Source organism: Arachis stenosperma, chromosome 10 (assembly GCF_014773155.1).
Source record: "Arachis stenosperma cultivar V10309 chromosome 10, arast.V10309.gnm1.PFL2, whole genome shotgun sequence".
Lineage (NCBI taxonomy): Eukaryota > Viridiplantae > Streptophyta > Magnoliopsida > Fabales > Fabaceae > Arachis > Arachis stenosperma.
The window spans coordinates 2,482,785-2,495,824 of NC_080386.1; the positions used below are offsets into that span (position 1 = coordinate 2,482,785).

The 13,040-nt window shown below is 32.8% G+C and overlaps 3 protein-coding genes across 3 annotated transcripts; 2 read left to right on the top strand and 1 right to left on the bottom strand.

The window, feature by feature from the left end:
• The first annotated feature begins 810 nt into the window (after positions 1-810).
• On the top strand, positions 811-1,801 carry LOC130954737 (dormancy-associated protein 1-like). Its single transcript, XM_057881499.1, has 3 exons — positions 811-1,129; positions 1,214-1,421; positions 1,535-1,801. Exons 1-3 carry the CDS (start codon positions 1,033-1,035, stop codon positions 1,569-1,571), a joined length of 342 nt encoding a protein of 113 aa, XP_057737482.1. The 5' UTR covers positions 811-1,032; the 3' UTR covers positions 1,572-1,801.
• A 1,080-nt stretch (positions 1,802-2,881) lies between these two features.
• LOC130955592 (glyoxysomal processing protease, glyoxysomal) lies at positions 2,882-8,006 on the top strand. The gene is made up of 13 exons (XM_057882482.1): positions 2,882-3,100; positions 3,196-3,242; positions 3,319-3,493; positions 3,582-3,692; positions 3,834-3,974; positions 4,910-5,002; positions 5,160-5,269; positions 5,519-5,604; positions 5,688-5,782; positions 5,873-6,617; positions 6,844-7,033; positions 7,245-7,336; positions 7,441-8,006. Exons 1-13 carry the CDS (start codon positions 3,035-3,037, stop codon positions 7,701-7,703), a joined length of 2,214 nt encoding a protein of 737 aa, XP_057738465.1. The 5' UTR covers positions 2,882-3,034; the 3' UTR covers positions 7,704-8,006.
• Positions 8,007-11,513: 3,507 nt separating this feature from the next.
• LOC130957921 (squamosa promoter-binding-like protein 3) lies at positions 11,514-12,750 on the bottom strand. Its single transcript, XM_057884771.1, has 2 exons — positions 12,454-12,750; positions 11,514-11,752 (listed from the first exon to the last, which is right to left on the bottom strand). Exons 1-2 carry the CDS (start codon positions 12,741-12,743, stop codon positions 11,647-11,649), a joined length of 396 nt encoding a protein of 131 aa, XP_057740754.1. The 5' UTR covers positions 12,744-12,750; the 3' UTR covers positions 11,514-11,646.
• Positions 12,751-13,040: the final 290 nt, after the last annotated feature.

Sequence of the window (13,040 nt, forward strand, 5' to 3'; positions counted from 1 at the left end):
TGTAAAATAACTGTTATTGTAATAGTAAGATAATATCAAAATATTTTTACAAATAATAATAATAATAGTAATCAAACAACTTATTACAAATATTTGTGGACAATTTTTTCTACATATAAATATTAATACTTTCAAAATATTTTGATATATTTTTCTAACTTTTGATACTATATCTTGTTTTTGGTCGTCATATTAATATTTTCAAATTAAGATAGAATATTTTTTTGGACGGGAAATTAAGTCACATTCATAGAATGAATAGTATAATGGATTGGCCCAAAGAAATCTCCAAGCAGCTCAATAGAAATGAAACTTGGAGGCCCAATTCTCAGTAACCAATCCCCCACTTTATTGAAGTCCATTATCAGCTAGTCAACGAGCCTCTTCCGGAGCCCATTTATGCCTAATTCACAAGACCTATCCATATGTTTGATCCAATTTCATCACTTTCAATTTTCACCAAAAAAAAACTAAAAAAAAAATAAAAATAAAAAACCTTCTACTCCAATCTAATTAAAAAGAAAATATGAAACAACTTGAATGGGTCGAGTGGTCAGGCTTAAGCAAGTGTTGAGGGGTTCGAATCCCGTCTTGTATATGCAGTAATCTTTTGGCCAGCGACAGACCCTTAAATGGAGCTCAGATTCACGACGGATTAATTATTGACCTGTCGGGTTGGAGAATACTGTGAACAAAAAAAAATATGATGACAAGGATGGGGTCCCACAAATTGACACATGGCTCTGAAGAGTGAAGATATTATTGATTGACCAAGTCTTGAGTGTTCATCCTTATCCATCTCCCCTTCATCCACTTTTCAATTTCTGGCTTTTTCCACTTCCTTCGATTCACTATTGCCACTCACCTTATCACAGCATCAAAATCAAAATTATGTTACACTTGGAACCATCATAACACTTGAGAGATATTTTAAGCATTGGATCTCTCTCTATATATATTGAGCATCCACAAACACAGAGAATCCCCATTCATTATCGTTTTTGTTGGAACATATAGAGGAAGCAAATTAAAATGGTTCTGCTAGAGAAGCTCTGGGATGATGTTGTAGCTGGGCCTCAACCTGATCGTGGGCTTGGTAGGCTCAGGAAGATCACCACCGAAATCAAAGGTATCATCGCTATGAATAATAATAAGATATGTAGTTTTGTATGATATGATGTTACATATAGAAATATATGATATGATTGATCAGATGAAGGAGATGGAAGCAGCTTCAAGAAGAGCACGTCGATGCCGACGACCCCACCAACCCCGGGGACGCCAACGTCACCGGGGTCGGCGCGTAAGGCAGATAACGTGTGGAGGAGCGTGTTCCACCCAGGGAGTAACTCTGCCACCAAGAGCATTGGTGCTCAGATGTTTGACAAACCACTCCCCAATTCTCCCACTGTCTATGATTGGTACTTAATTAGCTTCTTAATTAAACACTTTGCAATTTGCATTCATCATTCATATGTATATATATATATATATATATATATATATATAACCACTTGCATGTATGTGATGGCAGGCTCTACAGCGGCGAGTCAAGGAGCAAGCACCGCTAAGCTGCGTGCAGTGCATGAAATAATGTAAATACTCTCATATTATAATTATAATAATTAGCAACTGAAATGTAAAAGAAGATTAATTATTATTAGTATGCTCGAATTTGGGCAATGACTTTTTTGTTTCTGTTTTCGATTTTCCCTCTGGGATAAATCATAAGTATAATCGATTATGTAGTTAATATTATGTTATATATTAAGATGAATAAAAGTGTGTTACTACTTTGTTATTTTCTTGTTGGGGCTAAAAATCATATCATCTAGAAGAGGTGAGAGAGACACGGAGCCTATTATCATTACATTATTGTGAATTTAGAATTTGTGAGTCCTGAGATTTTTTTATTGTTGTCATTAACTAAGGTGAAAGAATAATTTAATATTGATAAATAATATGTCTATTGAATGTAATTTTATACCATTAAAAATATTTTTAATAACTAATTGATGGTTACAAAATATAAAAATTACTGGCTTCATAGTACTCTTCATAATTTAATATTCATAAAGAAATTCGGAACTATGTCTCTATATCAACCTGTGTTGGCCGGGTTCCTGAGTCTCAAATTACTGAAATTAGAGTATCAGAATTAGAATATTCATGTGTTTTTGTTCGCTTAAACGAAAGTAAGTAATACTAATAGGAGGTAAATTCCTTTAATAATGTTATCGTTACTTCTGGCTGACATTTTAGAAACGAACCAAGCAATTTCCAACAAATAAAATAATAATATTACATTAGATATAAATCTGATTGTGAATAGATATATATAGAGCCGATAATTCAAAGCACAGACCAATAAGAATATAAAATGCAGATTATTTGCAACTTTTGAGCATGATCTATATTATCCTACTGTGCAACTGGTTATCTCTTTATATATAGCAGCAACCATAGTTAAACAGCAAACAACTTTTCTTACCCCATTAGTATAACTTTGGGTCGATGCAAATCTATAGAGGAGCTCTATGCTAAAAGCTAGAAGACTATTCAATATGAGTATTGGATATGTTGGAAATATTTTCCATTATATGGATTCCCTTAATTTCTTTAGTGAGAAATTTCATACAATTTTTAAAAAGTAATCATTCAAAAATGAGGATTAAAATTTAATGTGAAATTAATGATTAAAAATAATTATTTAATTAAATTTATTAATTATCTAATCATTTTCAACTATTATATCTTATTATTCAAATAATTCATATTCACCACACTAAATCTTACATTTATTCATATTCACATCCACCTTCACATGTAAATTTGTAATTTGTGTACCAAAAAAAAATATATAAGAGATCACACCTTAGTTTTTAAAATAAAATTCAAAATTTAGAAAATCCAAAATCTGTAATTCAATTACGCTGCGGTGCCTAGGAAAACGTAGAAAGGAGGACACAATCTCTTCTTATCCTCCGTCTCTAATGGTAGCTTAGCTTCCTTCGAATCAATTCAAGTCTTCCAAATGGGTGTGTCGGAGGCCGTTGATTTTGCCCGCAACTTCGCCGTTATGCTCAGAGTTCGCGGTCCCGTCAGTCTTACTCTCTTTCTCTCTTCTCAAACCCCGCTCCTTATTGTATTTTTCATCATGAGGATCAATCCCGTTCCAATTTTTATTTTTTGCAGGACCCAAAAGGGATGAAGATGAGAAGACACGCTTTTCATCAATACCGGTTTGTTTTCCCCCCGAAAGTTTGTGTATTTATGGGGTTTTCTCTATCTTAATTGCTCTGTTTCTTGTATGTGTAGTTCTGGAGAAACAACTCTATCAGCTTCAGGGATGCTTGTACCTCATACCCTCTTTGATGCTCAAGTAGCTACCACTCTCTATGGCCAGAATTCTGAGGATACGGTATTGGTTGTCACTGTTGCATCAGTTCTTGAGCCTTTTCTATCTCCTCACCACAGACACAACATTCCTCAGGTTGCTGCTCATCAAAATTGCTACTTTATTATATTTGCTTTGCTGGGTGTGTGTTAAAAGTTAAGACTTTATTTTTTATGCTGTTCAGGGTAGGCCTGAGTTGATTTCTGGTGTTCAGATCGATGTTATGACTGAAAAAACCGATGAAAAATCGAGTCAACCAACTCCCTGTTGGATTGTGGCCCGGCTTTTGTCATTAGTAGGCATTCTGAACTTTCCTACTTTATTCCATTTTATTGACTTGAGTTTTGTAACATGTTCATCCTGTGAGTGTGTTTAGTCTAATCCCTAAGGCACTAATTTGTTGGTCCAATGCTAATTAGATTTATTAATTATGCAGATTGATGTTCCCGCTTCGGCCCTTTGTCTCCAGTCACTTATAGAAGCATCTTCGGGCTTGCCTGAGCATGAATGGGAGATTGGTTGGTCCTTGGCATCATATAATGAACCTCAACCATCAAAAGATTTCATTCAGACTCAGGTTGGCTCTCTTTGTTCTTTATGAATGTGCTTCTGCAATAATCTGTTTATGTTAAAGAATGTCACAGGAAGTATGATCCAAATGCCTTGACGAAAGTGCATTTCTGCATTCATAAATCTGATGACTTGTATGTCGCTTGTCTAAATTAAATAGCTAAACTAATTAAATTGTAGCATGTGTTTGTCTATTGCTTCTGGGAGTAAACAGTCAATTTAAACACCTGGAAAGTTTTGCTCGTCGGTCTGCAACTTCAAGGCACCATAATGTGAATTATTATTCTAGGGCATGAGATCAAAGAATGATGATCCTTCCATGACTTAAGCAGGTATTAGCTGAATTTTATTGAAACTTTTATCTTCAGTGGATTTCAAAGGGACCACTTGCTTAAGCTTAGAAATGGCCTTAATATTTGTAGATTGATTGCCATAAGATGAAAATGGGTAGGGAAAAAAGTGAGCTTTGGTGGCCTGTACTTTTGACCACAATCACAACTTAGGCCCTGGCTTATCATGCTTCTTCCATATCTCCATTTTTGTTCATTCTTTATTTTCTTCCTTAACATGCTTGATTATTTGGATTTTATATTACTTTTTAGTATAGATGATGACTAATGGAAGTGTTAGAAAGTTATGCCTTGGCAGATATGTTTTATTCTTTTTTTTCATGTGATGACAGGTATGTTTGATGACATAATATCTTTTTGATTGGGTTTTATCGTAGATTAATCATGTAATATCCATCCATATTAAGATCATATAATATTTTGTTTGTTCATTGGCTAATGAAACTGCAGTCATGAAAAATTGTTTCTACTAGTCCATGTGTGTATAACTTATCAAAGTTTCTATCTTCTTCCAAATTATATGTGAGAATAACATCACTACGATAAGCAGTCCTTTTGGACAGAGTCTGATAAATGATCTGTTGAATGACAGGGAAGATCGGCAGTGGAAAGATTTAGTAATGCAAATCTTATACACAAAGCATTGACTAGAATTGCCATTCTAAGTGTTCCATTATCTTTCAAGGTATCTTTCTGAACTTTTGCTTTTCTCCAGTCAGATCTTGTTGCAAATAGGGATAAGATAGGCTAAAGATTAGACAAAGAATGATTTTCATCCTACTGGCGTTCTTTGTTTCTCTGTCGAGACTCATGAGCATGAATGGTTTATGGTTGTAATATAGGACTTGCTAGAGACTAAAGTATCGTCATCATCTATGAATAAAAGGGGTGATTTTCTTCTGGCAGTTGGCTCTCCTTTTGGGGTCCTGTCACCTGCTCACTTCTTTAACAGGTATTATTCTTTTGTTTATCTAAAAGAAGGAAAGGAAGATTGAAATGGTTATACACTTCTTTCATTGTGAATTTGTTTAAAACCCTGATGTAACATGAATTTCTGTGAACTTTCAGTATCAACTATGTGAATTTTTTTTTTAAGTTGTACAGGCAGCTATTTTGCCTCAAATGCTGTGGTGAAGTAGGTATCAAAGTTTGACATATTTGTGTCATTCTGTCCATTAATTTGGTTGCTTGATTGAATCAGTATATCAGTAGGATGCATTGCAAACTGCTATCCTCCTAATTCGTCAGATGGATCATTGCTGATGGTTGACGTTCGCAGTCTTCCTGGTGTGAGCGATTTCTCTATTACATAATCAATTTATCATTTATGTGATTGATTCTGGCTCATGTTTTGACACGCTGTCTGCCAGGAATGGAAGGCAGCCCGGTTTTCAGTGAGCATGCATGTCTTACTGGTATCCTGATCAGACCATTGAGGCAGAATACAAGCGGTGCGGAAATCCAGGTGCCTCATATATGTTCTCCTCTTTTCCTGCATTATCTAAACCTTCTCAAAGTTATACTCATCATGTGAAACACTAGTTTTTGGTAACAGCTGGTGATTCCATGGGAAGCCATTGTGAGAGCGTCGAGTGGGTTGCTGCAGATGTGGCCTCAGAACACAATGGAAGGGTCATACAATCAGCAGGAGAATTCTTATGTTGAAGGCAAGGCGCCTTTTCTTGATACTATCAAGTTAAGCGTAATGTCTAGTAATGAACACGAGCCTGTAAGTTACGGTTGCTCCTCACCATTACCGATTGAGAAGGCAATGGCTTCTATCTGTCTCGTTACTGTTGGTGATGGCATATGGGCATCTGGTGTTTTGCTAAACAGTCAAGGTCTCATACTTACGAATGCCCACCTGTTGGAACCATGGAGATTTAGCAAAACACATGCAAGTGGTGGAGGATATGGAACTAGCTCAGAAAAAATTCCTTTCATGCTAAAGGGAGCTACATCTTTTTACAATGGAATTGAATGCAATCAACAGAGTCAAACTTCGCCTACAGTGAAGGCGATTCTTTATCCATTTGCTACTAATGAACAGGGGACATATCATAAGTTGAATCCAACCTACTACAACCATATAAATTTACGTGTTCGCCTTGATCATGTCACACCTCCGTTATGGTGCGATGCTAAAGTACTATATGTCTGTAAAGGGCCGTGGGATGTTGCTTTATTGCAGCTCAAATCCGTTCCAGATAAACTTTCCCCCATTGTAATGGATTTTTCCCGGCCAACCACAGGATCAAAGGCATATGTCATTGGACATGGACTATTTGGCCCTAAACACGGTATGAACTTGCGATAAATGTAAAAAGGGTTTATCATGCTATCCTTCCTTCTGCATAAAATTTTTTTTCATTGTATTTGTATATGATTATTTATTGCTGGGTTGATCAGTTCGAAAAATGCGATGATGTTGTACCTATTTTTACTTTAATAGGGAATTGGTTCAATTACTATGGATTCTCTTTTTATTTTGTGTGTTTAACCTAGAAAGTCATCTATTTTTATTAGGGTTCTTCCCATCTGTTTGCTCTGGTGTGGTAGCAAAAGTAGTTGAAGCAAAGACTCCACAATCATATCAATCCATTCACACGCATGAGCAGTTCTCAGCAATGCTTGAAACAACGGCTGCTGTTCATCCTGGTGCTAGTGGTGGTGCTGTTATTAATTCAGATGGCCACATGATTGGCCTAGTTACAAGGTAATACAACAAAGTTTACTTGCGCATAAAAGTTAATCCATGTTAGTTCAATTGGTAGACATTTGTTACTTCAATTTTATTCATTGGTTTCAATTATTTTTCTTGCATAATATGGACTTTTCGTCTTGTGATTCAATTTTCTTTATTGTTATCGAATGATTGTGTATAAAACTTTACCATTTAATTATAACGTAACGTCTTTTTGACACAGCAATGCAAGGCATGGTGGAGGTGCTGTAATACCAAATCTTAACTTTAGCATCCCATGTGCAGCTTTGGCACCCATTTTCAAGTTCTCAAAAGGTTTGCTTATAAAATCATTTGTTGATGCAAAAGTTCAAATTTTTATTTATTTACTTTGTCTCAAGTTGTAGTCTGGCATCTTATGATACGATCTTACATTGCAGATATGCAGAATTTATCAGTTCTTCGGATTCTAGACGAACCAAACGAATACCTTTCATCCGTATGGGCGTTGATGCGACCATCAACTCCTAAGCACCATCCGATTCCCGGTCCACCTCAGTCTCTCATAGACAAGAAAAGCAAAGACGAGAAAGGTTCTCGGTTCGCTAAGTTTATTGCTGAAAGAAAGGACATTTTCAGTGGCTCTTCTCAAGTTGGAAAGAGTGGGGTTCTCCCTAAGGAAGTTGTTCCTAGTAAGTTATGACCTCTGAGGAAGTGGTGAGATGAGAATATCTAGAACATAGTGATGTTAATGTTAAGAGTGAACTTCCTTGTGATCTTACAGGTTTCCAACTGGTTTGTGAGAAATGAAAATCAAGGAAATAAATCTTTTAAAAGTCTCTGAATAAGAATGCTTGTAATGTCAATTGCTTGGAAATAAATCAAGGAAATAAATTTGAAAGATTGGTATATCAATTGAAGTGAAATGGCAGTAGTCCAAAGATCATGGGAGATTGTGAAACATTAAGATGGATGAATGTATGAATCTTTTTTAGTGTATACAACACACACACACACTTGTTATGATTATGAATATGAATATGTGCGATTACTACTACTATTAGAGGCATGATGCTTTCACAATCACCTTTTAAAACTTCCCTATCTGACCCCAACAACTTGATTCACATGCCCAATTTTTCATCGTCACTCTTGTTTTATTCAATAGATTTTATTTCATTTCATATTTGCTTTGATACGATAATATAAGTTCAATAAACTCATAAAGAGACAAAAAGTTTAATTATTGAGATTGGTCACTTCTTAGACTTTGTCTAAAAACAGCAATTTCACCAACCATAACTTACCCAATTTCATTGAAGCATCTTGCAAATTATTGAGATTGGTCAAAGAACTTAGAAGGGGCCAGGGCCTTTGATAGTAACCTTCCCTATCCGGCTATCCCCTATGTAATTTAATTAATTTGATGATATGAAATTATGAGCATGGAATGATAAATCGTAGAGTTAATTGGTTTGTACAAAACAAAACAAAAGTGGATGACCGTTCAACTAATTAAAGGTAATTTGGAAATGCATGCATATAGAATAGAGGTGTGGACGTATCATCAATGAGGTGTGCTTCTGTGCATACAAGCCCACGTGAGCACTGATCACTCATTAATCATTTCTCATTTCATCTCTTCACTCATTCACATTCACATTGACTTTACACATTTTTATTTTTACCTTATGTCGGCCAATTATCATAGATAATTTCATGTAAATCACTTGCGCCTATGTATATTTTCGGCTCATTTTTTGGGATATGAGAAGCATATGTGTGTTGTGTATTGTTGTGAAGAGTGTAGGTGTTAGACATGGATATGAGATAGTTTTTTTCTGAAATAAGAGATGAAGAAATCGGACCATTCGATTTTTTTATTAAAAAAAATTAAGTCGTTCGATTAGTGTAGAAAAGAAAATTTAAATTTTGGCAAAGGTAATCGGACAAATCGGATTAGTGTGGAGTGTCCGATTATTACTCCTAACACCACAGTTGTGTAAAACACCTAAACACTCCATAACTGCGTACGATACCATTTTCCCTTCCACATCTAAATTAAAAAGTGTATATTTTTAGAGAGGAAAAAGAAATACAAAACTAAAAAGCTTTTATACTTAAATTCACTTCTAAAAGATTTTAGTTTCTAATAGATTTTATTTATTAAAATTTTTAAAAATACATTTGTCAAATAAATTTTTTTTTCGCTTTCAATCAAATTTTGAATATATGTATTAAGTAAATAACTAAATAAGTATGTAAACAAATTTTATTATAAGACAATTAAATCTTTAAAAAATATCACTATAAAATAAATTAATTTCCATTCAACGTGACAAAGGGACTAATATGTCCAATGATAATAATTTTCAAGATTTTTTAAAAAATAAATTTATGAGAGACCAAAATATCCAATTTAAAATTTTTTAAACACTAATTTGAGTATTTATTCTTTTTAAATGCATATTTGGATTGGTTTAAATAAATTTTAAATTGGACATTTTAAACTTCAATTTTTTTTATTATTTTAAAAGAATTTATAAAAAATAACAAATTTTTAAACTTATTATTTATTATTTAAAAATTTATCTAAATGACTAAATATATAAATCTAATTAGATGATTGTATAAAATTTTTTAGATTAATATCTCAACCAAAGCATGTTTATATGTAGTTTGAATCAATTAGATTCGAACTCAATCTACACATAATTCGAATCATATTGCTTCGAATTATACACAAAACTCACACACACACTAATTCGAATCAACTTAATTCGAATTACACACATACAATAATTCGAATCAAGTTGATTCGAATTACACCCTGATTTATTAAAAAAATTAATAATTTATTAAAAAATTTATTAAAAAATAATAATTTAAAATTAAAAAATATATATTTTATTTCATGTATTAAAAAAAATCTAACAAAATATTTAATTACGAGACTTTTTTTAAATATTAATGAGCTATCAATTCAAATTCCATACAATACTCTTTTGTCCATTTTTAATAGCTCATGAATATTTAAAAAAAGTCTCGTAATTAAATATTTTGTTAGATTTTTTTTAATACATGAAATAAAATATATATTTTTTAATTTTAAATTATTATTTTTTAATAAATTTTTTAATAAATTATTAATTTTTTTAATAAATCAGGGTGTAATTCGAATCAACTTGATTCGAATTATTGTATGTGTGTAATTCGAATCAAGTTGATTCGAATTAGTGTGTGTGTGAGTTTTGTGTATAATTCGAAGCAATATGATTCGAATTATGTGTAGATTGAGTTCGAATCTAATTGATTCGAACTACATATAAATATGCTTTGGTTGATTCATGAAAAAAATTTTGGTTTGGCGGATTTACGTAAAAATTTCTTCCCTTTGACTTATTTTAGTGTTTTGCCCCAAGACCCATTTCAAAAATCTTTAAGAATTAGTCTCAGTTGCAAAAGACCAATCTATCTCAAATACTTGTAAAATAATAAAAGATTATTGTGACCAATGTATGTAATCTAAAAGTCTTTAAAACCAATTTGAGTATTTAATTTTTTTAATACCAAATATGATTAACCATAAATAAATTATTTGTCAAACATGCTTATTACTTATTAGAAATAAAGGTGGCAAAGGGGCGTATTATTATTTTCAAGCCAACGCCATATTCCGAATAAAATTACTTTACTTAACACATATGCTTTCTGGTGCCATTCCCATTGACAAACTATTTTTTGTCTCGTTACATTATTCCTACATATAATTAATGACTCACCCAATATTTTTATTCCTTGACGCAGTATATATATATATATATATATATATATATACATATATATATATACTAGTGTTATGAACTTGTGTTGTGTAATGCCAATATAGCTATCAAAATCATAATATAATTATTAACGAATAAGAATGCCGCAGGAAAAAAACATTATACATACAAGACTTTTCTTTTTCTTTTTCTTTTTTTCCTTTTTATTTTTTTTAAAAACATTGTTATTAGATCATACAACATTATTAGAATGCATGCCACGTGATTTGGATATGTAAGACTTTTTGGTATAAATTTCAGGACATTTATAGTGTAAAAACAATAAATGTTGAGCAATACATACACACAAGATTATTATTTGGAAAAGTCTAGGGCCAGCAGTTTTATTAAATTTTGGCCAGCATGTAATCAGTAGAGGAAGATGAGTCATTGGATGAAATCTCATACTATCAAATCATTATTGATGGCTAGTTGATGGCTAACAATTACAAAAATTGCTGGCCTCCTAGCATTGCTCTTATTATTTTATAATTAGTGAAAACTCAGATACAGTCGATTTTACGTGAAGTTGTTAGTTGAGAGCCAATAAATAAAAATTTAGTCAAATCAATTAAATTATCTAACGACTCTTACGTATCGACTTCATGTGAAGCCGACTGCATCTAAGTTTTAACCTTTATAATTTCATTGGGATGGATCGGAAATATATTGACAGAAGAGAGAGAGCATCCTCAAAGATAAATAATAGCATTAGTTTAAACTTTAAACAGGAACCATATTCAACAGAAAATTTATTTATTTCAATTAGATGCTGCTGGATTCAATATTATTGAAGTTCATCTTAACTATCATTGGAAATTCTTATCCTTGGCAATCTGATGAATTTTTGCGACGCCTCTCATTGTGTCCAGCTAAACGCCTTCTACAACTCCTTTTTGAGTCATCAAATTCTGATAGCTCATGGAACCTGAAAACTCAAAATTGAAAGAGCCTTATATATGTTTTCTGAGAGAGATATATATATAAACCCCATTTTTCTTAACCCAATCATGTTAATAAAATTTTATTGGTTAATTTAATTTATGGTGGAAACTCAGGTGATGCAATAGACTTCACGTAAAGTTGATACTTGAGAGCTGTTAGATAATTTGACTGATTTAACTAAATTTTCATTTAACGGTTCTCAAATATTAATTTCACGTAAAGTCGAATGCACCTAATTTTTTACCTTAATTTATATAAGGATAGGTTCAAAGGAACAAGGTTATTTATTTTGTTTGTTTTATTTATACGGGGAAAAATTATCTTTTTCTACATGTTTTTTAGAATAAACGTGGAAAAACAAGAAAACATTTTGGAAGCATAATTTTAGATTTTAGATATGTAATTTTGAAATTTTATGGATATCTTTCTGAACGTTTCTTGTAAATTTATAGAAATAGTATAAACAAAAATAAAATTAAAAACCTATGAAAACTCAAGTGCAGTTATCTTGATAAGAAGTTGATATTTGAGGTATCGTTAGATAATTTAACAAGTTTAATTAAATTATTATTTAATTATTTTTAAATATTAATTTTAAATGAAGACAGGAAATTGTTAATAGGGTTATTAGGGTAGTTTAAACATGATCCTAAAAGGAATATAATATTATTAGGGTTAGTGAACCTGCTACATTGCTGGCAAAACCTTTGATGTTGTTGAGAGATGAGAACAGAGTGAGCCTTGGCATGGTACTCACACACCTTATGGCGCTTGTGATACTGCTTTGCAATGCTTAGATCTGCATTGCAACCATCCACTTGACATGTACATGATGATGATGATGCTCTCTTGTTGCTCACCACTACTACTCTCTTCTTTTTTCCTTCATCTTCGTCTTGGTATTCTTCATCTTCCTCTTCTTCTTCTTCATTGTACTTCATGCTCTTTCTCTCGCCCCAACTACTATCTCCCATGATTAGTAAGGTTATTATGGAGAAGTCAAGGCTTGAGTCTTCATATTTATAATAACAATAATAATAGTAAGGCACAAGAAGACAAGGCTAATAAGACGTGGCAGGACCACAACAACATCACCATGCACCACTCTCCCATCTCTTTATGCCTTTGGATTCTACCATTTTTTTTTTTGGTTTTCTACGGTATCTCCTGACAGACCAAGGATTAATCCGCCGCGGTACTGAGCTCCATTTAAGGGTTTGTCGCTGGCCCAATGGGTTGCTGCATGCACAAAGCGGGATTCGAACCTCCAA